Source organism: Ovis aries, chromosome 5, assembly GCF_016772045.2.
Source record: "Ovis aries strain OAR_USU_Benz2616 breed Rambouillet chromosome 5, ARS-UI_Ramb_v3.0, whole genome shotgun sequence".
Classification (NCBI taxonomy): domain Eukaryota; kingdom Metazoa; phylum Chordata; class Mammalia; order Artiodactyla; family Bovidae; genus Ovis; species Ovis aries.
This window is the reverse complement of record NC_056058.1, coordinates 66371783-66398236: the sequence shown is the minus strand read 5'-3', so window position 1 is coordinate 66398236 and position 26454 is coordinate 66371783. Positions and strand designations below refer to the sequence as shown.

The window sequence follows — 26454 nt, the reverse complement described above, 5'->3', positions numbered from 1 at the left end:
AGCCTTCTTCACAGTCCAACTCTCACATCCATACATGACTGCAGGAAAAACCATAGCCTTGACTAGACGGACCTTAGTTGGCAAAGTAATGTCTCTGCTTTTGAATATACTATCTAGGTTGGTCATAACTTTTCTTCCAAGGAGTAAGCGTCTTTTAATTTCATGGCTGCAGTCACCATCTGCAGTGATTTTGGAGCCCAAAAAAATAAAGTCTGACACTGTTTCTACTGTTTCCCCATCTATCTGACATGAAGTGATGGGACCAGATGCCATGATCTTCGTTTTCTGAATGTTGAGCTTTAAGCCAACTTTTTCGCTCTCCTTTTCACTTTCATCAAGAGGCTTTTTAGCTCCTCTTCACTTTCTGCCATAAAGGTGGTGTCAGGTTAAAAAAAACTCAGTGGATCCTTATTGAGGATTTAGCTTCTTCTAGCCATTGTTTAAGGTACTAGAGGTAGAGTTGTGAATAAAAGGCAATATGAAGTCAGTGCTTTTCTTCTCATAGGGATGGAATCAGAAAATATGTTTTAAAAAATCATAATTAAATTTCTAGTATTTACCCCTGTTAGCTTGCATGCATTCTTCTTCCAGAAAAATAGGCTTATCTTTTAATTTTGCTTCTGATGTATTTTCCCATATGGAATTTTTAGATTGATTTTTGGTGGTCAGATCTGTGGGTCTTTTGTAGTACCCTTAAAACGTACAGTTATTTTTTGTCCGTTTTCCTTGATAGATTGTAAGGAACACTAAGATGGAGTCAGTGTTTCTTATTTATCTTTGAAAGATAGTATAATGTAGTGTTTGAGATCTTTTGGCTCTGGCTACTTCCTTTACACAAGTTGATCAACCTTTCTGAGCCACAGTGACCTCATCCTTGAAATGGAAAGCTCACCTTTCTTTTCTCAGATTTCTCACAACCGTGAGAGAAGTTTAGAACAGTCCCTGGCAAGTAGTATGCACTCAAGTATTACTTGTCATCATAATCATTATTGTCATATATTAGACAAACATTAAATACTTGCAGCAGGAAATACACATTAAAGATGTTTGTACCTGCTTTCAAATTCCCTTTGACTTGAAGCTTTTGTGTAATGAATGGAGCTACCAACAAATACTTATGAAGCTTATGTGCGTGGTTTTGAACCCAGTGAGAACTGTGATAGTCATAGTCCTTCCCTTCATAGAGTTTATAGTCTGGTTGGGGACACAAATCAGATACTGATGAAGAGAATAAAAGGGGGAAGACAGGTTCTGCTTTTGATGAATAATCAGAGAAGTTATATCTTTAGAAGTGACATTTTTAAGCTAGTGCCTGAAGCAGGAGGAAAATCACATGAAAAGACCTAGAGGCAGAAGAGGTTGGTATAAAGAATTGTATGAGAATACTTGAAGACAGTATTGCTAGGATATAAGTAAAAGGGAATGTGGTATGAGAATTAGACTGGCTATTATATGGACGAACTGTAGTGGAAACAAAAAGATCCCTGCGAAGCCACTGTGTTCCAGATAAGAGGGAGTGGTGTCATGGTCAGAACCGATGAATTTGAGATAGCAAGGGTTTGGAATCAGCATGCCTGTGTGCATGCTTGGTTGAGTCCAGCTCTTTTGCAACCCCATGAACTGCAGCCTGCCAGGTTCCTCTGTCCATGAATTTTCCAGGCAAGAATACTGGAGTGGGTTGCCATTTCCTACTCCAGGGGACTCTCAGGACTTGGCAGTGATGGTGAGGAGAGGAGGTTAGTAAAAAAGGAGCATTAAGATAAACTTTAGGTTTCTGGCTTGGAATACTAGGTGGAAAATGGGGACATCTTACTGAGATAGGAAAGATTAGAAGCTTTAGAAGCTATGAGAGGAGCAGATTTAGAGGGTATGTATTGTAGATGGAATCAAATTTTTTTTTTTTTAAAGTTTGCATGCCCTATGAAGTATCCACAGAGAGCCCAGAGGCAGTCTAGACTGGAGATCAAAACTCATGAATCAAGAGAAAGACAGATATTATATGATATCACTTATATGTGAAATCTAAAAATAATACAAATGAATATATAAACAAAATAGAAACAGACTCACAGACATAGAAAACAAACTTGGTTGCCAAAGGGGAGAGGGAGAAAGAGGGGTAAATTAGGAGTATGAGATTAACAAAGTCTTATATATACAATAAATAAGCGGCAAGGATTTGGTATATAGCACAGCACATTATATTCATTATCTTGAAATAACATATAATTGAATATAATCTGAAAAAAACTGAATAACTTTGCTGTATGCTTGAAACTAACACAATATTGTAAATCAAGTATACTTCAGTTAAAAAAAAAACAAACCCAAGACTCAAATAGAGACCAAGATTTTTCCACTTTGGCACATATATTGACACTTTGGATGGGAAAATTCTTTGTGGTGGGGGACTCCCTGCTGCATTATATGTTTACAGCATTCCCAGCCTCTACCCATTAGAAGCCAGTAACACCCCTTTTCCAAGTTGTGGCAACTAAGTATCTCCAGACCTTGCTATATGCCTTCTAATTGGAGCTGACTGTGGCTCAGATCATGATCTTTATTGCCAAATTCAGACTGAAATTAAAGAAAGTGGGGAAAACCACTAGACCATTCAGGTATGACCTAAATCAAATCCCTTATGATTATACAGTGGAAATGAGAAATAGATTTAAGGGACTAGATCTGATAGACAGATTGTCTGATGAACTATGGACGGAGGTTCATGACATTGTACAGGAGACAGGAATCAAGACCATCTCCAAGAAAAAGAAATGCAAAAAAGCAAAATGGCTGTCTGAGGAGGCCTTACAAATAGCTGTGAAGAGAAGTGAAAAGCAAAGGAGGAAAGGAAAGATATAAGCATCTGAATGCAGAGTTCCAAAGAATAGCAAGGAGAGATAAGAAAGCCTTCCTCAGTGATCAGTGCAAAGAAATCGAGGAAAACAATAGAATGGGAAAGACTAGAGATCTCTTCAAGAAAATTAGAGATACCAAGGAAACATTTCATGCAAAGATGGGCTTGATAAAGGACAGAAATGGTATGAATCTAACAGAAGCAGAAGATATTAAGAAGAGGTGGCAAGAATACACAGAAGAACTGTACAAAAAAGATCTTCATATCCAAGATAATGATGATGCTGTGATATCTCACCTTGATCCAGACATCCTGGAATGTGAAGTCAAATGGGCCTTAGGAAGCATCACTACAAACAAAGCTAGTGGAAGTGATAGAATTCCAGTTGAGCTATTTCAAATCCTGAAAGGTGATGCTGTGAAAGTGCTGCACTCAGTATGTCAGCAAATTCAGAAAACTCAGCAGTGGCCACAGGACCGGAAAAGGGCAATTTTCATGCCAGTCCCAAAGAAAGGCAATGCCAAAGAATGCTCAACCTACCGCACAATTGCACTCATCTCACACACTAGTAAAGTAATGCTCAAAATTCTCCAAGCCAGGCTTCAGCAATACGTGAACCGTGAACTTACAGATGTTCAAGCTGGTTTTAGAAAAGGCAGAGGAACCAGAGATCAAATTGCCAACATCTGCTGGATCATCAAAACATCAAGAGAGTTCCAGAAAAACATCTATTTCTGCTTTATTGACTATGCCAAAGCCTTTGACTGTGTGGATCACAATAAACTGTGGAAAATTCTGAAAGAGATGGGAATACAGACCACCTGACCTGCCTCTTGAGAAACCTCTATGCAGGTCAGGAAGCAACAGTTAGAACTGGACATGGAACAACAGACTGGTTCCAAATAGGAAAAGAAGTACATCAAGGCTGTATATTGTCACCCTGCTTATTGAACTTATATGCAGAGTACATCATGAGAAACGCTAGGCTGGAAGAAGCACAAGCTGGAATCAAGATTACCGGGAGAAATATCAATAACCTCAGATATGCAGGTGACACCACCCTTATGGCAGAAAGTGAAGAAGAACTAAAGAGCCTCTTGATGAAAGTGAAAGTGGAGAGTGAAAAAGTTGGCTTAAAGCTCAACATTCAGAAAATGAAGATCATGGCATCTGGTCCCATCACTTCATTGGAAATAGATGGGGAAACAGTTGAATAGTGACTGACTTTATTTCTCTGAGATCCAAAATCACTGCAGATGGTGATTGCAGCCATGAAATTAAAAGATGCTTACTTCTTGGAAGGAAAGTTACGACCAACCTAGACAGCATGTTAAAAAGAAGAGACATTACTTTACCAACAAAGGTCCATTCCATCTAGTCAAGGCTATGGTTTTTCCAGTGGTCAGGTATAGATATGAGAGTTGGACTATAAAGAAAGCTGAGCACCAAAGAATTGATGTTTTGAGCTGTGGTGTTGGAGAAGACTCTTGAGAGTCTCTTGAGAGTCCCTTGGACAGCAAGGAGATCCAATCAGTCTATCCTAATGGAGATCAGTCTTGGGTGTTCATTGGAAGGACTGATGTTGAAGCTGAAACTCCAATGCTTTGCCCATCCGATGTGAAGAGCTGACTCATTTGAAAAGACCCTGATGCTGGAAAAGATTGAGGGCAGGAGCAGAAGGGGACACAGAAGGTGAGATAGTTGGATGGCATCACTGACTCAATGGACATGGGTTTGGGTGAACTCTGGGAGTTGGCGATGGACAGGGAGTTTGGCGTGCTACAGTTCAAGGGGTTGCAGAGTTGAACATGAATGAGAGACTGAACTGAGCTGGCAAAAATCACACCTGGGCGAGAACCACTGATAGAAATGCTAATAAAAGCTATGCAGTTGACTGAGGTCATCCCAAGAAGAACATAAAACAGAGGCCTAAAACTAGTGGGTCGCAGACCACAGAGGTTGTTAGAGATAAATTCTTTTTGACTTCACAGTACTTGACAGATTCCAGAATTAATTGCTAGTATTTTTAAAAACTGAGAAATTCCCCATAAAAATCTGGATTTTTCCTTCCTTTCTTGAAAAATCAAGACTAAGGTGCAGTGAATCTTAATTCATGAGTGAATGGTAGTGGCTGGAGGCTTTGAGGTCTGGCTTGGAGTTGCTCTGTTCTCTCTAATCCCTGCCCCTGCATGTGTAACTCTATATTCCGTGTCTTTTCCCTTTGGCTTTTGAGTTTGTGACTCTGTAGGACACTCCTCTATGCATGCCAGCATTAAAACTTGGATAGAGAAGGAGGAGCAGTAAAGGAGACTGAGAGGGAGCCTCCAGTAAGGTAGGAGGAAAACATAAATGTAAGATCACAGACGCTGAGGGAGAAGGGGACTTGGTTGAAAAGAAGAAAATGGTGCTGAGAGATTAAGATCACCTTAGAAAAATGTCCATTGAATTTGGTCATGTGATTGTTGATTAATTTGATTAGTATTTGTGGAGGAAGGAGGTTGATTCCAGATTGGATATTGATAAAAATGGATAAACAGAAAGCTAGTAGAGCAGTGAAGTGTAGCTTGGTATAGTTAGAGTAACTCATCACAGTATCCAGTTGACTCCCAGTAGTATCCAGTTCACCACTATAGGTTGGTGGAAACTCAGGACTGCCCCATAGTTGCCCTTAGTAACTCAGAAATTCCAAGTATGAATCTGCCTCCAGTATATTACTTGCTATCTCTGATGTTGGATTGTATAATTAAATCTTGAAAATCTGGTAAGATTAGTCGAAATGAGCACTCAGGATCTTCTCATTTTATGATATACCTAAGCTTAAAATGGAATAGATAGAGGTTATTGTGGTTATTGAAGATATATTTGAGTTTGAAACTTCTGTAGTGGATGTAGAAAAGTTAGTGAATCTATAAAAATTTGTAAAGTATATTGTAGAAAAAAAAGAAGTTGAATTGGATCACAGAAGCTCAGATGATGTGAGTTTGTTTAGACTAGAGCAGTGTTAATTTTGTCAGTGTTCCTTAGAGTTACAGGTGTTTGTTTTGGAAATCAATCTGTAATATAAAACAAGTGATTATAACATGGAGATGGGGAGACAGCATGTGTAGTTTGGCTGTAGAGAGGATAGAGAAATGAGGCATAACTGGTGAGGGGTGTGGAATCCAGACTGTTTCACTTATAGATGAAAATATAGTTGACCCATGAACAACTGGGAGGTTAGGGATGCCCAGCCTCTGCACAGTATAACTTAGAATTGACCTTTTGTATCTGTCATTCCTTCTTATTTGTGGTTCTGCATCTGAGGATTTAACCAAACATGGGTCTTGTTTTTACTTATTTACTAAGTCATGTCTGACTCTTGCAACTCCATGGACTAGCCCGCCAGGCTCCTCTGGGATTTCCCAGGCAAGAATACTGGAGTGGGTTGCCATTTCCCTCCCCAGGAGATCTTCTTGACCCAGGGATCAAACCCACATCTCTTGTCCTGGCAGGTGGGTTCTTTATCACTGAGTCACCAGGGAAGCCCCATAAATCTTGTAGTACTCTAGTATTTACTATTGAAAAAAATCCACATGTGAGTGGACTTTTGCAAGTTCAAAACGATGTTGTCCAGTGATCAGCTATATCAGTTCAGTTCAGTCGCTCAGTCGTGTCTGACTCTTTGCGATCCCATGGACTGCAGCACACCAGGCTTCCCAGTCCATCACCAACTCCTGGAGCTTACTCAAACTCATATCCATGAAGTCGATGATGCCATCCAACCATCTCATCTGTCGTCCCCTTCTCCTCTTGCCTTCAATCTTTCCCAGCATCAGAGTCTTTTCAAATGAGTCGGTTCTTCACATCAGGTGGCCAAAGTATTGGAGTTTCAGCTTCAGCATCAGTCCTTCCAATGAATATTCAGGACTAATTTCCTTTAGAATGGACTGGTTGGATCTCCTTGCAGTCCAGGGGACTCTCAAGAGTCTTCTCCAACACCACAGTTCAAAAGCATCAATTGTTCGGTGCTCAGCTTTTCTTTATAGTACAACTCTCACATCCATACATGATTACTGGAAAAACCATAGCTTTGAAGGTCAGCTGTATACTACAGTAGTTTTTTGTGCTGATGAAAATGTTAAGTAGAGCTGGAAAAATACTTGAATGATTGAGTATATAATGCTAATTAGAGAAGGATAGCAGCTTTTCCCTGTTGTAAATGTTAGTTTTAGAGATGACGGAGATAATTTTTGTCTTGGGCACCGAACAGCCATGGGAGAATAGGGAAAATATTCTGTCATTAATCACTGAATGTGACAGGTTTGTTTTGTAGCTCCACTCTCAATCTTTGGTCTCTTTGTGTGTGTGTGTTTGTTATGTTTTGTTTTCCTCTTATTTTTTGTTTGATGGTTTATTTCTGTAGGTTCTTGATCTTCCACAATGGGTGAGCCACAGCAAGTGAGTGCCCTCCCACCCCCTCCGATGCAGTACATCAAGGAGTATACAGATGAAAATATTCAAGAAGGCCTCGCTCCCAAGCCTCCACCTCCAATAAAGGACAGTTACATGATGTTTGGCAACCAGTTCCAGTGTGATGATCTTATCATCCGCCCTTTAGAAAGTCAGGGTATTGAACGACTTCATCCTATGCAGTTTGATCACAAGAAAGAACTGAGAAAACTCAATATGTCTATCCTTATTAATTTCTTAGACCTCTTAGATATCTTGATAAGGAGCCCTGGGAGTATAAAACGAGAAGAGAAGCTAGAAGATCTTAAGCTGCTTTTTGTACATGTACATCATCTCATAAATGAATACCGACCCCACCAAGCAAGAGAGACCTTGAGAGTCATGATGGAGGTGCAGAAACGTCAACGTCTTGAGACAGCTGAGAGGTTTCAAAAGCATCTGGAACGAGTCATTGAGATGATTCAGAATTGCTTGGCTTCTCTGCCTGATGATTTGCCTCATTCGGAAGCAGGGATCAGAGTAAAAACTGAACCAATGGACGCTGATGACAGCAACAATTGTATTGGACAGAATGAACAACAAAGAGAAAATTCAGGTCATAGGAGAGATCAGATTATAGAGAAAGATGCTGCCTTGTGTGTCCTGATTGATGAAATGAATGAAAGGCCATGAAGGATGTTTCTTTTCCTTTCCCGTTCAGTGAATGGTAAACACATTAGTTAATTCACTTTTAGAGAGTTTCAAAAGAGAGATAACTAGAAAGAAGTCTTGCAAGCAGCTTGATTCTCCAACTTTCTCAATTGTGAGAAGTCATAGCAGTAATTTCACCTTATGGCAAGCATAGGTAAATGAGTGTGCCTACATTAATTAAGAGTGATCCCCTTAAAAAGCAGAGTGCAGGTGTTTGTGGCATATCCTTGTTTCCAGAGTTGCAGTGAATTTTGAAGATATCTTCAGTGATAGCAGGTTTCAACCCTGGGAAGTAGATTTGTCATTTGCTTTAAGAGTGATAGATAATAAAAGATATCAGACTTTATAAATGAAATTATGAAATCTTTGTTTCACTTAAAAACTTGCTTAATCTCTAAAAAAGAATAGTGTAACATGTTTAAAGAGAGGAACCCCAGAGTTGTAAAAGTTTCATTTTTTCTCTTGGCTGTTCTTGCAAACACTGTCTCAGCCTCTTACCCCTATCCTGGATGGGTCCTGGAACTTTTATCCAGTCACTAAGAAGTCCTTTGATCACTTTTAGTTACAGACATTCATTTTAATCATTAAAATGTCTATGTAAATTATCTGTACTACATTTCCTAGATTCAGACTTGCTTAAGGGTGGAAGCCTGCCATGGAAAGGGGGTTTGGTGGCAGAGATTACTGGATGTCCACCAGAGATTCTTGCTCCCCTGAGACATGCTGCCTTGCCAGAAACTGCGGTTCTCCATTCCCTGTGCATCTCTGTGAGTCCATGTGACTGAATTCTTAGCAGTGGAATATGATGTAAAAATCCAGGCCTGCCCCATAAAAGTTTTTTATATCACCCACCATTCTCTTCTCATCTGGTTTGATGATCACACCCAGGAAAACTTTGGAAGCCACTTGAAGATGGCAAAAGTTTGGTCATTTTGGGTCCTTGAATGCCTGAAGACCAGGACCTCCTTTCATTTTAACTCCATCCTCCCCACCGTCCCACCCCTTTCCTTACCCCTGCTGATTTAACTTCACCATGTGAATAAGAAGTCAACTTACTGTTGTTATTTTGTTGTTACTGTTGTTTTGAGCACTGAGATTTCATTTCTGCACTTCTCTTTTCTCCAACCCCTCTTCCACTGAAATCTTGATGGAGAGTCTGCCTTGTATATGAGGGTTTCTCCCAGCCTTTCTCTTAATAAAGCATATTTAGAAATATGCTTTGAGTGATTCTCAAAGCATAGTGCTAGACTGGCAGCATTGACATCACTTGGGGACTGGTTATGCAAATTCTCAGGTCCACCCCAGGCATGTTAAAGTGAATTCTAGAAGTGGGGCTCAACAAACTGTGTTAAAGAGCTCTCAGGTGATTCCCATGCAGGCTCAAGCTTAAGAATCCCTGATAATGATAAGGCTTTTGCCCAAATAAACAGGCGAAGTCCGGTTTAAAGTGGCCATGGGTCAATTCTGTGTGTGAAACACTCATTTATCCTTTTCTTTAAAATTCTGGGGCATTTAGGCTGTTCCCAAGTAGATAGCCTGTTCTGCATACTCTCTTGGACTGGGCCTAAGCCATGCCAGATGAGGGACAGATGTTCTTGGCAAGTGGGGCCAATCTGCTGTTTCTGTCCGTGGGCCCCTTGCCTGTCAAAAAATATTTGGCTTCCCTAGTGGCTCAGTTGCTAAAGAATCTGCCTGCAGTGCTGAGTTTGATCCTTGGGTCAGGAGAATCCCCTGGAGAAGGAAATGGCAACCCGCTCCGGTACTCTTGCTAGGAGAATTCCATGGACAGAGGAGCCGGGCAGGTTACAGTCCATGGGATTACAAAGAGTCAGACACAACTGTGTAACTTTCAAGTAGATAACCTCTCTGTTAGGCAGATAGTTGGCAAGTCTCATTTGTTTTTTCCTCATATGTGTTTGGTATTGATTTTTTGGCTCCATAGACTCCAGGAGACACAGTCTGGGCTCTGTTAAGTTTAAATTGAAGGGGGAAGGAAACCCCTTCATCTCCCTATGGCAGAATAAGGTATAACACTTTGGCAACTCTCCAAAGGAATCTCCTTTGAACACAACCCTCTTATAACACTGAAGTACAAAACCAATTTTGCAAATCCTTGCATGGAAAAAACTGAATCACATTATCACTATCACATCCTTAAGAGAGTCACAGCATTATTTGTATATAATGTTTGTTGGAGAGAAAGAGTAAGAGATTAAAATTTCATGTGAAATCTTAAATTCTGACTTTGAAGGGATATGATCTTGCAGATCTGTCAGGGTGGAACTTGACATAAACTAATGAATTCTGATGTGAACTCCTGCTGTTACAATGGAAAAAACACTGGTGAAAAAACACCAGTGGTCTGATAGTTGTTACAGATTTCAAAGTGTATGTAAAAACTCTAAGTATTAAAATACATCTTTGCACACCTGATCGTAATGAATATTCCTTATAAATTGATACCTTGAAGTGGAATATCTGAAGGTATAACCAGGGCAACTCTTGAGATTACCAGTGCTGGGACCCAGACTACAAGGATTCTGGTTTCATTGCTCTGGAGTGGGGCCCTGAGATTGGGTTTAAGAAGTTTGTAGGTGACTGCTGTGCCATAGGATAAAGGATTGCATTACTCAGTACTCTATACTTGTACTAGTTTAAGCAAAAGATGAATTTGTTGAAAGGATTATGAAATCCTTTTAAATTTATGAGATGAAGGATTTATGAAATCCCTAACAGGATTATTGAAATCACGTGTTACATGATTGAGGGGTAAGTTAAACATCCAAACCATGAAGAGGACTTGGAGGTTCTTTAGGGCAAGTGGGACTCAAACCTGACCCAGAACGCTTTGTCCCTCCTTTCTGATTTTTCTGTTAATTTCATTCTATACAAACCAGCTTCTTTGATGGTATGAGTGGAGAACATGTGTGCTAACAGTTCCTGGGTGTTAAGTCTTTCTGTACTACTGTCTGGGAGTTGTCTCCAAAAAAAAGGTAATTGACCAGCTGGAAGGGAGAAGTTAGGGGTGGCATTCCTGACTTCAGCTGGGCCATTCAGCTGGCGGGGGACGGGCGGGGGGGGGGGGGGGATGGCGTCAGATTCTGTAAGAATATGACAGATCCAAACATGTTAATGTATGGAAGGAGGTCGTCCACCCCTCTGTTTAAGTCCATTTATTTGCTCTAGTCATTTAGTGGATATTGTGGTCCTCTTTATTCCTGACACTGGTTTAGTTCCTGGGGGTATGAAGAGTGGGAATGAAAATGAAAGAAACAGGATCACAAATAGGTTAATTTTTGAAGGCATAAATTCTTGCATTAACCAGCCATTGTAACAAGAATCTTGCTTCCAATATATTTCTATTTCCTACTCAAAATGCCTTGTCCACATTATTTTCTCAAGTTGTTTCTGTGTTTGAAATTGTTAAGGGTTGTGGAAGACCATTTCAAATGTGCTGTGTTGTAGTTAAGAGAAAAGGCCTGTCCTGAGGTCACAGGAAACAGCAAGTACGAGTGTCTCTTGAGACAAAAGTTGGCATGATTTTGAGGGAAAAGGCTGCTAGGGCCACACCATAGGGAGGGAGGCGGTTGAAGTTAGAGAAGCAGATGGTGGTAGGTTACAGGACTTAGAAGGCCAGGGAAAGGAGTTTGCTCTATCCTAAATCTGATGGGAAGTGTTGGGGAGAGGGGAATTTCCCCCTCTACCCTTCTTGAGTTCTTGAGATTGGACTGATAATAAAACCGACACAAGACAAATTGATAAGAGAAAATTTTAATTCCTATACACAGAGGTCTCAGCAATGGGGCCTAAGAAGTAGCCAGAGCATTTATATTCTTTAGACAAACACTGAATTTGTGAGGAATTGGCATGTGCTCAATGAAGAATCTAAACAATTTGGGCTTGGAGTAATAAAGAGGTAACAAAGTTTATTTATATAGGCTTTTGAGTTCAAATTCCTTATCTCTGGTGATAAGGGTGTCCTCTTCCCTTCACTGTGGTGAGTGCACCTTTCATGGGAGAGGTTTGTTTTTTGCTTTGGGGGAAATCATGCAGGGGTGGGTTGGGAGAGGGTGGTCAGAGTGTCGCTCTTGTATTGGCCACTTCTTAGTTCAGTATGCCCTTGGAAATATTTTGGGGCACCCTGCCCTAAGTTGTAACATACATCAATAGCATGCATATAAAGCGCTTAGTTGGCACTGTTCTAATCAATATACAGAAAAACATTTTATCCTCAAAACAACCCATTAAAATCATGTTTTTTACACCATATTTCAGATGAGGGAGTGGAGACTCAGAAGGGTGTCATTTATCCAAAGTCACCAAGCTAGTGAGTGGCAAAGCCAGGATTGAAATATTCTAGTTTCAAAGCCTAAACCTTCATCCTTTATTACCTTTCTGCTGCTGTTGCTGCCCCATCATGTATTTAATAAACCATAGGTAGTGAGTAACAGAGTCAAAAGTGGAATCTGATATTTTAACCCCCAAGTTCTTATTTTATACATCACATGGTATTAAACTGAGGAAGTTTGCAGATGGAAATTATGAGCTCCTTTTGAACATTTTAAAGCATTTATGTCAAATTTTGCTGCTGTCTCGAGATACTGTGCATTTAAGCCCTAACCTTCCTAAAACTCGCTCTAAGTAGGTATCACCCCCACTTTATGAAAGTGGGGATCAGTTTTGTGGTTTGCACAAGTGGTGTATCCAGATTAGAATCTAGGTCAGGAGTTGACATTTTTTAGCCATTGTAATTACTCCTCTACTGCGGTACAAATGCAGCCATAGAAAATACGTAGATAAATGAGAATGCTGTGTTCCAACTTTAGATATGGAGATTGAAACGAGTTTAAATAATTTTTACATGTTATGAAATATTCTTTTGATTTTTTCCAAACCATTTAAACATGTTAAAAATAATTCCTATCTTGTGGAATGTACAAAAACAGGCAGCCAGTGAATTTGGCCAGAGGGTCTGATCTAGGTGATTGGATTCTTAACCCTGGAATAGTTTCATAAAACCACTTAATAACTGCAAAATAAAAATTATAGGTTTGTTCTAGGGCTGAAGTGAGATTATGGCTACAGAGCACTCAGCATAATTTCTGGTACTTTGTAAGCTCAGAGGTCGACTGTTACTTTTCCTGCTAATTGCATTTGGCATTTAGAATTCAAAACTGAGGAGCTGGTTTCAAACTGTAATGTGATGAGTCTAACAGTAAGTGGCACTGTTACCTCTTGTTTAGGGACTGCAGCCAGGTGATAGAAGAGGGAACTCGGAGAAACTAATACTGAACTTTGTATTTAACGAGTGAGATGCTGTATCTGCTGTGGCCTACACATTTTTTTCTCATGGAGAGAATGGGGTATAGATTTTTCAAAATAATCAGTACTATGTTGTGAATAAGAGTTCTTTTTTTTTTTTTTTTTTAATTGATTAGAGCTTTTCTCTCAGGGCTGCCCGGACAAGACCTGAGGAAGACCTCAGACACTGTTGGTTAGTTCTGAGTAGATGATGACAGAAAGATGCTTCTCACATCTGCTTAGCATCAAGCTGTGAAGCACCATCTGTGAAGCTGCTGGTTCCCTGCTGTTCTGTAGGTTGGGAATAAGGGAGGACATTGAAAGGATGGGAGTCAGGCATTGGGAAGGGGAGACATGGCTGGCTTGGAATATACTGTATCATAACTACAAGGAAAGGTGCCTTTGGGTCTTTATTTTCACAATTTTTCAGTCATTCAATAAGCATGAAGGTATACTATGAATACCATACACTCGTTAAGAGCCATTAAGAATGGGAGTACTTTTGTGAAAGTATATTCTATATATAGCAACAGCAAGTTGCTGAGTATAGTCTGAGTTGCTATATGTGTTTGTCTGTCTGTCTGTCTCTCCATACTCAGATTGGAAAAATGTTAAAAACTGTTTTACGGATGAAGATGTGACTTGCTACACATTGAAGACACTTTGGCTAGTAAATGGCTGATTTAAAAATAAGGTTTAAAAGAGAAGAGAGAAAGAGTAAAACATGGTAGAATTTGAGCTCTTGTATGTACTAGCACTGTAGCCTTGGTTTGAAATACTAACCACCATGACATTCAGTTTCCTTAGCTATGATAATTGTAGACCCATCTCATAGAGTAGTTGGGAAGCCCAGGTGGTACAGTGGTAAAGAATCTGCCTGCCAACGCAGAAGACAAAAGAGATGTGGGTTCTATCCTTGGGTCGAAAAGATGCCTTGGAGTAGAAAATGGCAACCCGCTCCAGTATTCCTGCCTGGAAAATTCCATGGGCAGAGGAGCCTGAAGGGCTACAGTCTGTGGCGTTGTAAAGAGTTGAACATGACAGCACAATATAGCACACAGGGTATTTACCCTCTAAAGTCAAAAATGAAGGCCCATGCTAATTCTTTCTGAAACTTGTTCATCCCCAAGCAACATACTCAGGTTTTAGGCTTGCTAGTCATCTGTGAAGAAGCATCTGATCTGGAGGGGCTGAGTGGGTGTCAGAAAGGCATCAGTGGTGCATGAGCCTGGGGTTCTGACTCATTACTACCTAAAGGGAAGAGTGGCTAAAAAAGAGGAAGCCATAAATAATGAGCAGAAATGAAAAAGGGACATCACTATAGATTTGATAGACAATAAGACAATAAAATATGGATAACTTTATACCAACAAATTTGATAATTTAGGTAAAATGGATAAATTCTTATAAAACTATCCGGGCTTAAGAGTAGGAAACTTGAATAGCTTTCTAATGATTAAGAACAAAGTTGTCAAAATCTTAGAAAACTTTAAGTTCAAATAGTTTTGCTGACAAGTCCTATCAAACACTGTTAGAAAAAAATAAATACAGACTTGGAATAGAAAAAAGGGAAATGGAAGAGTCCCCAGTTATTTTTATGAGACCACAATAAGTAAAACTAAAATGTGATCTTTATGGTCAATCCATGTTTATTTTAGAAACATAGAATAGAAAATGTAGTCTGTTGCAAAAAATATATAAAATTTAGTATCCATTCATGAAAAAGAAAAAACTTAGAACATTTAGGAATAGAAGAGAACTTTCTTAATGTAATAAATAATAGCTGTATAAAATCTACAGCATGTATTATACCCAAGGTGAAAGGTGAAACTTTTTCTTTGAGAGCTGTAATGAAACAGAGATGTCTGCTATCAAAACTTCCATTAAATATGTACACATTGCCTAACATTTGGTAAGAAAAATGTAGGGTTGAAGAAAAAACTGAACTGTCATTATTTGCAGAAAATATGATTAGCTACATAGAGAATTCAGTATAATTTACAGATAGTTGTTCAGTCGCTCAGTTGTGTCTGACTTTTTGTGACTCCATGGACTACAGCACACCAGGCTTCTCTGTCCTTCAACATCTGGAGCTTGCTCAAACTCATGTCCATTGAGTCAGTGATGCCATCCAACCATCTCATCCTCCGTCATCCCCTTCTCCTCCCACTTTCAGTCTTTCCCATCATCAGCGTCTTTTCCAGTGAGTCAGTTCTTCGCATCAGGTGGCCAAAGTATTGGAGCTTCAGCTTCAGCGTCAGTCCTTCCAATGAATATTCAGGACTGATTTCCTTTAGGATGGACTGGTTGGATCTCCTTGTAATCCAAGGGACTCTCAAGAGTTTTCTCCAACACCACAGTTCAAAAGCATCAATTCTTTGGCACTCAGCCTTCTGTGTGGTCCATCTCACATAGCTTAGACTATGGTTTTATTAATAAATTATCTACATGTAAATTATTAATTGCCAACAAAGGTCCATCTAGTCAAAGCTATGGTTTTTCCAGTAGTCATGTATGGATGTGAGAGTTGGACTATAAAGAAAGCTGAGCACTAAGAAAAAGAAAGCTGAGCACTGAGGAATTGATGCTTTTGAACTGTGGTATTGGAGAAGACTCTTGAGAGTCCCTTGGACAGCAAGGAGATCCAACCAGTCCATCCTAAGAGAAATCAGTCCTGAATATTTATTGGAAGGACTGATGCTGAAGCTGAAACACCAATACTTTGGCTAGCTGATGCGAAGAACTGACTCATTGGAAAAGACCCTGATGCTGTGAAAGATTGAAGGCAGGAGGAGAAGGGGATGACAGAAGATGAGAGGGTTGGATGGCATCACTGACTCAATTTTTCTAGTAAGCTCGGAGAGTTGGTGATGGACAGGGAAGCCTGGTGTGCTGCAGTCCATGGGCTCACAAAGAGTTGGACATGACTGGGTGACTGAACTGAACTAGTCATTAATAAAAAAGTTCATTGGTTGGAAGAAAAAAGCATTCAAAAATAAAGTGCATTTCAGAATACCAGCAACAAACAAAAGTTTTAAATTAACACAACATTGTAAGTTCATTATGTGTCAATAAAATTTAAAGATTAACATAGAAAAAAGAAGATACTATGAAAAACAGCATCTATTGATAATAAATGCCCAGGAAAAAACGTTAAGAAATCAGCTGAAGACCACTAAGGAGAATATTTTAAATTTTTATTGAGGCATTAAAGAAAATCTAAATGTAAGCAGAGATAAAGCATGTTTATGGAATGGAACACTCAATGTAAAGAGATCAAATTTCCTCCACATTGATTTGCAGAGTCAATGCAAGCTAGTCAAATTTTTACCAGTTTTTGTTTTGTTTTGTTTTGTTTTAATTTGATGTGATGGTTCTAAAATGTGTAGGAGAAAAGTACAAGAGACCCAGATAGCCAAGATACTCTTGATAAAAGAACTAGGTGGAGGATTTGCCTTATGGGACATCAATATGTCCCATAACGCTGCAGTAGTTAAAATAATGCTTTATACTGACAGAAGGAAAGACAGATATACTATTGGAACAGACTTGAAAACCAAAAACCAGATTCATGCCTATATGATTTTTCAAATATAACAGAGATGGCATTGCAAAGTAGTGGGAAAATGCTGGAATTTTCAATTAATGGGGCTAGGACAAAAATATATGCAAATCAATTCTGGCAAAATTAAAGGTCTGCCAGTAAAAAACAAAACTATAATGTTAGGTGAACATTTTCATCATCTCTGGATAAGAGAAGTCTTCTTATATAAAATACAGGAAACATAACCCACCAAAGGAAAAGCTAGTAAATTTTGCTACATTTGAATTAAGAAATTGTATTCAAAAAGCATACCATTAATAAGTGAAAAGCCACAAAGTGGGAGAACATTAATAACAGATTAAACCAGCAGAGGACTGGTATCCTGAGTATATAAATTACTCATATGCATCAATAAAAAACTGAGAAGCCCAACAGAAAAAATAGGCAAAGACCCACATAATCATTTGTGCCCCTCCACTCCCTAGATCCATGTGGTTCATAAACCAAAGAAAAAATGCTCATTAACCTTGTTAGTGACTATTTCTCTGGTGACTCAGATGGTAAAGCGTCTGCCTGCAATGCAGGATACCCATGTTTGATCCCTGGGTCTGGTAGATCCCCTGGAGAAGGAAATGGCAACCCACTCCAGTATTCTTGCCTGGAAAACCCTGTGATTGGAGGAGCCTGATAGGTTACAGTCCATGGGGTCCCAAAGAGTTGGACCCGACTAAGCGACTTCACTTTTCACTCACAACCTTGTTAGTAATGAGTATAATGCAGAGTAAAGCTCTAGTGAGAGGCCATCATATCCTTTACCAGTTTGGCTAAAAAAAAAAAAAAAAATCTCTCAATACCAACTGTTGAGAAGGATATGGAATAGGAGAAGCTCATACACTACTGGTAGATGTCTTGGAAACAGGCCTTATCTAGTATGGCTCAAAACATATATACCCTCTGACCTGCTAATTCCACTGTCAGAAGAATGCTCCAGAGAAGCTCCTGTGTGTCCACCATGAATTCATAAATGAGAATGTACAGGGTGACATTGTTCCTGAAAACTGAAACAAGATTAAATGTTCATTTTGAAATTAATAAACAATTTGAGACATATCCAGTTCCAGGAAAACTGTTCAGTAATAACACCCCACAGAGATACAAAGCAGCATGAATGGATCTCACAAGTACACTGTTAAATGAAAAAAGCAAGATGCAAAAGCCTATAGACAATTTTTTTTTGGGGGGTTTTGTTATTTCAGCTTTATGATGTTCAAAAACAATCAAAATTATACATAAAACTTTAGGATGCATTACCTAAATGGTAAAGCTATTAAAAACAAGCAATTACTGAAAAATTTCGAGTAGTAGTTACCTATAGGACAGGAGGAAGGTTTTGTGCTTGGGAAATGAGTAGAGGTCAGAGGACTTAGGAGATTGGCTATGTTTTATTTTTTGTTTTGGGTCCTGGTTACTTGTGTGTTTGCTTTCTAAGTATTGGTAAACTGTAAATTTAAGTTTATGCAGTGTTCTGTACATCTTTACCGTTTTCCATTAAACAGAGTAGTTTAACCTTAAAGCCATACTGTGACATCATCATACACTCAGGAAAAAATTAAAAAGTGTGACAGTCCTGATATTGTCAAAGACGTAGGGCGTTAAGAGTTCTCACTGCCAGTAAGAATGTAAACTGGAATAAATACTTCAGAAAACTGTTCAACATTCTTGTGTGAAGTGGATGCCCATGAGATGAAAGAAATGTGATTGTGAGTCAGAGACAAAGTGGGGAAATAGTGAAATGAAATAAGAGAGAATCCTCACTGGGACTGATGAAGAGTATGTCTGTTAAACTGAGAAGTATGATTAGCTTTAGTGTCTGAACCTGGAGCAAAAAAATAATGAACACAAAGAATTGCCATATTGGAGAACATGCTTGGGGTGAGCAACCACTCACCACTTCCCCACCAGCATCACACTGGAGGAGACTGGGACTGGCATTTTCAAGTTGAAACCTCAGATAGGAGTTCCCACAGTGACTCACACGTAGCTCAATAGAATTTTCTTGATGGTTTTCATGCTTTTCAGTTTCGTCACTGGGAGCCTTGATGAGTTATCAAGGGTTAATTATTTCACACCCCTCCCATTTCCTCCTCTCTGAAGAGGTTTGATTACCTGAGCAGGAGCAGCACGGAGCTGACTGACATTAGTTTGAGTGTGACCGCAAAATCTCTCTGGCACTCATCCAGTTACTAAATATAAAAACTCTAGAGACAAGAGAGCTCTTTAGCATCTCCCTGGGGTCGTGAAGAATGTGTCCTTTTTAAGTTAAAAAACACTAGAAAGTGAAGTCGCTCAGTACTGTCCAACTCTTTGCGACCCCATGGACTGTAGTCTACCATGTTCCTCCGTCCATGGGATTTTCCAGGCAAGAGTACTGGAGTGGGTTGCCATTTCCTTCTCCAGGGGATCTTCCCGACCCAGGGATCAAAGATGCTTTACCACCTGAGCCACCAGGGAAGTCCTTAAAAAGCACTATGTTATTAAAATACCCTTTTTGTAAGAAAAAGAGCCATCCACATTTGGAGGATCAAGGTTTCTTTCCCCATCTCCCCACCACCCCATCTCTTTCTGGGAAGCATTTGCTTCTGCTATAGTGGATATTTGCTTCTGCTGCCCAGCATCCATTTCTCCTGTTAAAATGCACCACACTTTTTTCTTTAGGGTCACCACCCTTCTCTCACTTTCAGAGCATGAGATTTGGTGACCCAGGCCTTACCCAATTAGTCCTTTTTGACCCTATGGACACAGATTGTTCAAGAATGAGCCTGTAACCCAGTTTTGGTGTTTGAAGGAATGTGCATCCGTGGGCTTGTGGGAGAGTGGCCAAGAGATGTTCTTGGTGTGCAGATATGTGCTCTGAAGGGACGGGAGAGGGACACTGTAGGATCTGCAGAAGGCACCAATGCCAGGACAGCTAGAAATGAGGTCCCTGATGTTTTCACTGGGGCCATTGAGCCAAGCATTGCCTGAAGTTAGACTTTTCAATAACATCAGTCAATAAATCTATAGTTTAAGCTAATTTGAGTTGCATTTTCAGTCATCTGCAACATAAGTAAAGTATAGGGTCTTTGGTGAAAGAAGTCTTTGTTGGCAAAAGAACACCAAGATCATGCTTTGAGAGGTGGGCAGTAGCAAGGAAGAAATTTGCCTTGTAGCTAACCCTAAGAGACCTGGATGAGAGAGATGAAGTAGCTCTGTCAGTGCTGGGACCAGGTGCAGAAGGCAATATTGAAAGCACTTTGATGTGAATGAAAGCACTAAGACCACACAAATAAAAGTAAAATAAAAAGGCTTTCATCGATGCAGTTTGTAGACTGCATCTCAGATGATGCAGTCTACAAACAGATAGGTGATTTAATGGGGAATTTTGTACCTTTTCCTGGCTCCCAGTGAATTCAGGATATTCACAATTGTCCATGAGTAAGACTTTCTGAGTGGTGATAGACCTACCAGAGGTATGGCATTAACACATTGTATATCTAGAAAGAGAAATTTATAAAAAATATATGAAAGGAGAAAAACATTACTGTTATGGTGATAGTGGATATTTCAAGGTACCGGGGTCTGGCCTTTATTTTATTTATTTATTCTTATTTTTCACAGTTTTCTACAGTGACTATGACTTATATAATGAAAGTTTTTCAAGTATTGTACAGACACATAAGGTTATAGTCCCTTTAAAGGGAAGTCACATGGCTAGCTGTAATCTGTAGGTCAAGATCAAGTTCAGAGTTGCTTAACTTCTTACCCTTTATATCCAACCTTGTGTCTGCCTTTGCAAAATTTTGGCACTAATGGTACATGGAAACTAACTGAGATGCTGTGATTTAAATGAGAGGATTTTTGATTCAAACTCAGTGTGTATAGGATTCCAGCTCTCGTGGGCATTACTATCTCCCCATTATCTAGTCAATTGCAGTTCTCCCATTGTATAGGGTAGATTCTAAGTGAACTGAGTTTTCCAGGTTTATCTCTCTCACCCATGTTTTCCTATCTTCTGACCTGAGTAAAATTCTCTCATTTCCATTTTATAAATTTTGTCAAGTGGCCCCTTGTCTCTTGTCATATGTCTGATTCTTTTGCAACTCTCTCAATTGTAGCCCACCAGGCTCCTCTGTTCATGGGATTTCCCAGGCAAGAATACTGGAGTGGGTTGCCATTTCTTTCTCTAAGGGATCTTCCTGACTCAGGGATCAAATCCATGTCTTCTGTTTTGACAGGTGGATTCTTTACCACTGAGTCATCTGGAAAGCCCATCAAGTGGCCCCTTAATTGTCTATAAATGGGTAATTCTAATTACACATAATTCCAGTGTTTCCATTTAGTGTTTGGAGGATATCTTCAAGGAGTCTGAGATTTTCTGCCACGTTTCCTACTGATAGAGGGAGAAAACAGAACACTTAACTTCTACAGTAGTATCATATGTAGTAGTTTTATTTTGTAGTTATTCCTTCACGTAATTATAGCCAACTCTCAACAAGCCCTTAAGAAAATTCATGATATGAGTTTTTATTAATAAACAGAATATAGAAAATATTACAATATGGAAGACTTCTTTACCAAAAATACATTCAATGGCTCCTTTCAAAAAGCAAACTTCTCTTGTACATAATTAAAGAATCATAGACCTTCATGGGTCTTTTATGGTCATCTTTATAAATAAATTGAGACATGCTGTATTCCTTTCAAAAGAATAATCATTATTATTTCCACCCAGTGTTTTCACCCAATAAGATCTATGTTGCCATAATAAAGAACAAGAACATTCTATATGAGCTGAAATGGAGAAATGCTCAGAATATAACATGAAGTTGAAAAAGAAAGATACAAGCTAATTGATCTTAGCATCTCTAGATGTGGCACAACCAGACAATTGTGATGGAGTAGCACCAGCTGTGTGTTCTTGCCAAAGAATTAAGCCTAAATCTAACCAAATCTCTAGAGCTAAGTTACATTTATAGGAAATATAAAGAAAAGAGGAATACTTTAAAAGAAGAGACACAAGGAAACAAACCCAGAATGTGGAACAGCACATTGTTTTGTACAACTTGTCAATGGCAGGGGGAAAGGAGGGAAGACTGGCCTTGATTAAAAGAAACTTAAGTGTTATAACCTATGGAGGAGGAAATGGCAACCCACTCCAGTATCTTTTTTTTTTTTTTTAAAGGTTTTCAGGATTTATTTAAGCGTATTTTTGGGCCAGTACGTACCATTGCTGACTTATTTTTATCTTGGTGAATGACACCCTCATTCATCTTGTCACTGAAGCCTGAAACTTGAATGTTATTATCCACTCCTCCCTTTCACTCACCCCTCTGGTCCCGTCTGGTCTTGCTTTTTCTACGTCTCAAATAGAGCTTGGAAGCAATTTTATTCATCTTCATGACTGTGTGGACCACAATAAACTGGAAAATTCTTAAAGAGGTGGAAATACCAGACCACCTGACGTGCCTCTTGAGAAATCTGTATGCAGGTTAGAAAGCAATAGTTAAAACTGGACACAGAACAACAGACTGGTTCCAAATAGAGAGAGGAGTATGTCAAGGCTGTATATTGTCACCCTGATTATTTAACTTTTATGTAGAATACATCATGAGAAATGCCAGGCTTTATGAACCTCAAACTGGAATCAAGATTGCTGGGAGAAATATCGCTAACCTCAGGTATGCAGATGACACCACCCTTATGGCAGAAAGTGAAGAACTAAAGAGCCTCTTGATGAAAGTGAAAGAAGAGAGTAAAAAAGTTGGCTTAAAACTCAACATTCAGAAAACTAAGATCATGGTGATCTGGTCCCATCATTTCATGGCAAATAGATGGGAAACAGTGGAAACAACAGTGACAGACTTTATTTTTGGGGGCTCCAAAATCACTGCAGATGGTGACTGCAGCCATGCAATTAAAAGAAGCTTGCTCCTTGGAAGAAAAGTTATGACCAACCTAGACAGCATATTAAAATTCAGAGACATTACTTTTCCAACAAAGATCTGTCTAGTCAAACCTATGGTTTTTCCAGTGGTCATGTATGGATGTGAGAGTTGGACTATGAAGAAAGCTGAGTACCTAAGAATTGATGCTTTTGAACTGTGGTGTTGGAGAAGACTCTTGAGAGTCCTTTGGATAGCAAGGAGATCCACCCAGTCCATCCTAATGGAAATCAGTCCTGAATATTCATTGGAAAGACTGATGCTGAAGCTGAAACTCCAATACTTTGGCCACATGATGCAAAAAACTGACTCATTGGAAAAGACCCTGATGCTGGGAAAGATTGAAGGCAAGAGGAGAAGGGGACGACAGAGGATGAGATAGTTGGGTGGCATCACGGATTCAATGGACATGAGTCTGAGTAAACTCCAGGAGTTGGTGATGGACAGGGAGGCTTGGTGTGCTGCAGTCCATGGGGTAGCAAAGAGTGAGACACGACTGAGCGACTAAACTGAACTGTACTGCCACTCTTATTCAAGTTACTGTTATCTCTCACATGGAAATCTGTGAACACTTTTTAACTGGTTTTATAATGCAGCAGCTGAAGTGATTAAAAAAATTAGTGTATTTATTTTAATTGGAGACTAATTACATTACAACATTGTGGGGGTTTTTGCCATACATTGACATGAATCAGCCACTGGTGTACATGTGTCCCCTATCCCCAACCCCCCTCCCACCTCCCTCCCCATCCCATCCCTCTGGGGTGTCCCACTGTACTCCAATATTCTTTCCTGAAAATTCCCATGGATTGAGAAGCCTGGCCTACTGTAGTCGAAAGGGTTGCAAAGAGTCAGACACGACTAAGTGAGCACACAGAGCACAAGGATTCTAACAACCAAATGCAGTGTAGGGTTACAGCAACCAAAAGCACAAGGGTTATAGCAACCAAATGCAGTGTTTAGATCTGGACTTAAACCTATTATAAAAGGACATTTTTGAGATAATCAGGGGAATTTGATTATGGACTGAAGAATCAGGTGCTGCTAAGACATCATTATTAATTTTGTCTTATGTGATAATGGTAATTAGCAGAATGTCAATTTTTAAAAAATAAGATGCACATTGATGTCTGTAAGGGTGAAATAACATGACATCTGGGATTTGTTTTAAAAGAAAAATTTGATAATTTTGAATTTGTGTATTGAGAGTGTGTACTATTTTCTCTGCTTTTGATATGTCAGAAAATTTATATAAACTAGTAAATGGAAAATGCAAATTGTGAAATGTGTTATGATATGCTTTTTTGTCTGAAAAAGGAGAAATAAGAATATATACTTTATTTTCTTGTGTTTGCATTGGGAGGATACACAAAAGATTTAAGAAAATAGAAACCTATAGGGTGGGTGGGGGAAACTGGTGAACTTGAAGGGGTGAGAATGAAGCTTCTCAATATAAGTTTTTTATATTGCTTTAAACTTTAGCCATTTGGATGTGTTGCCTAAACAGTTAAAACACCAAGAAATAAAAGTTAAGTGAAAATGACAATATTCAAAAAATGTCCTGTATACACAAAGAAAAAGAAAGGGGTTAGAGTAGATTTCTAGGCACCTTCATGTCTAGACTTTGATGAATTAATACATTGTTAATTATTTTTTAAAGCCTCACTAGTAAGTAATTTCATTTTAAAAATAATTTTATTTATTTATTTAGGCTGTCCTGGGTCTTTGCTGCTACATGTGGGCTTAGTTGTTCCACGGCATGTGGGATCTTCCTGGGCTATGGGGATTGAACCTGTGTTCCCTTCATTGGCAGGTGGATTCCTAGGGAAGTTCCCATTGTTAAACTTTTATTAAGCTGGATCCAGTAATAATTCTAGAGATGGATAGAGGACAGAGTAATAATGATAAGAAACAAAACAAACCAAAATCAGAACATAAAATGTGAGGCCTGAAACTTTTAAGAGTTTTGCTTGGACTCATGCATGCTGTTAGTAAATCTAACCTCTGACCCCATGTTTAATCATATCTACCTTACACTTGAATATGTACATTTGCTTGTTGTTATTAGGTGTGTGGGCAGACATAGTAAGGGCAAATATGAAATTTATAAAACATAGTTTACAGTGGGAAAACAATCTGGTTCTTAGGGAAACTCGTGTTCTTGCTTGAAATGAACAGTCATATACCTTTGGGCAAATTGGTCTTTTCAGGCATCAGTTTCCTTGTCTATACCATAAAGAAATTGAACATGATCTCTTGAGTCACCACTAACTTTGTGGCACTATAAAGGTACACACACAGAATAAGCTGGATATTTATAATAAATGCATTTAGTAACATTTAAAATGAGTGACAAGGAAATTCAGACAGAGAAGACAGAGGAAGACCACAGGGTTTTCAGAAACTGTTCCATCTGAGAGCTCACTTCCCTTTTATAAATAGATGTTTGCTTTTAAGATTTCCAGACAAAAGTCATGCTCCCAGAGTTGAGAGTGTTTGAGATGTTAACCTCAATAATGGAGAGTGTGGATCAACAGTTTCTGACAATTGATGCCCAAAGCCCCTGAGATGGAAGGAAAGGGGACATCTAGTGTATATGAGAGGAAATAGAATATTGAGGTGCCTTCGGTTCCCCCAGAAGGAGAGGGAAAGAATCATTGCAGGAGGGAATGCAGTTTTCCTTGGTGGAAGAGTCTGAAAGTTCAGGTCAAAGTCATGTTAGAGCAGCTGTGCCTATGTCACCTAATACAGTTTCCTCATGTTATAGATTTTATAAAGGGGGAGGCCAGCCTAGGAAGCTTACATGGCATGGCTCAGTTTGTATTAGAGCAAGGCTAAGAATTAGTTTCATGATTGGAGTAGAAAGGGCACCTAAATGTGAGGATAAGGAACAGGCCAGGGATTTCCCTGGCAGTTCAGTGGTTAGGAATGCACACTTCCAGTGCAGGGGGCATGGGTTCGGACCCTGGTCAGGGAACTAAGATCCTACAAGTCATATGGCATAGCCAAAAACAAAAACAAAAAGAATCAGGCCATTCATTCATGGTGGTATTTCCCTGCTCCTAGTCCAGTTCCTGACAAATAGTAGATGCTTCATAAACATTGGTCACAGAACTCACCAGCTGACTGACTTGACTGAATGAATGTATGAGTGATATATTTCTACCTGTGTTCCCAGTGAACACTCTCCATTTCAGACAGAGGACTATTATTTCACTGGAGATAGTAGAGGGCTCACTCTACTTGCCAAGAGACACTTGACAGAGTAACACTGTTCTTCCTCTGAGTATTGCTTCCTCTTCGATGATGAGGACAGGGTAAATGTCAGTCTTCACAGGATGCGTGTGGTGTAGCATGAGAGAGAACTGGTATTTCCTTTGCTGTCATCATAGATGACAGTGTTAAGAGAAGAGTGATTGGTGGTCAAATGCCTGCTGTGCTGGGCCAGCAGTCTGGAGAGTGGCCACTGCTCCTGTGACTTGGGAGGAGAGACAGTTGCAGGAAATACTCAGTTTGATTGGGGAATTGAAACTGCAACCTAAACAGAGCCATTGTTTGACTTTCTTCTTCAGAACCCATGTTTTCACATCTTTTTTTTGACTGTGTCCTGCTCATGCTGCTACTGCTTACAA

The 26454-nt window shown here is 39.4% G+C and overlaps 2 protein-coding genes across 4 annotated transcripts in view; both read left to right on the top strand.

Moving 5' to 3' along the window:
* Positions 1-10429, top strand: part of MED7 (mediator complex subunit 7) — a 15739-nt gene extending 5310 nt beyond the window's left edge. For both annotated transcript variants that reach the window (XM_027970449.2, XM_027970450.3), the window contains one exon: positions 7260-10429. In XM_027970449.2, the coding sequence (XP_027826250.1) occupies positions 7277-7978 (702 nt within the window). In that variant the 5' untranslated portion in view covers positions 7260-7276 and the 3' untranslated portion in view covers positions 7979-10429. The remainder of the gene's footprint in view (positions 1-7259) is intronic.
* The window catches only part of HAVCR2 (hepatitis A virus cellular receptor 2), a 48970-nt gene that overhangs the window by 5310 nt on the left and 17206 nt on the right, over positions 1-26454 (top strand). For both annotated transcript variants that reach the window (XM_027970448.3, XM_060416593.1), the window contains one exon: positions 7260-26454. In XM_027970448.3, coding sequence (XP_027826249.1) covers positions 26400-26454 — 55 coding nt within the window. In that variant the 5' untranslated portion in view covers positions 7260-26399. The remainder of the gene's footprint in view (positions 1-7259) is intronic.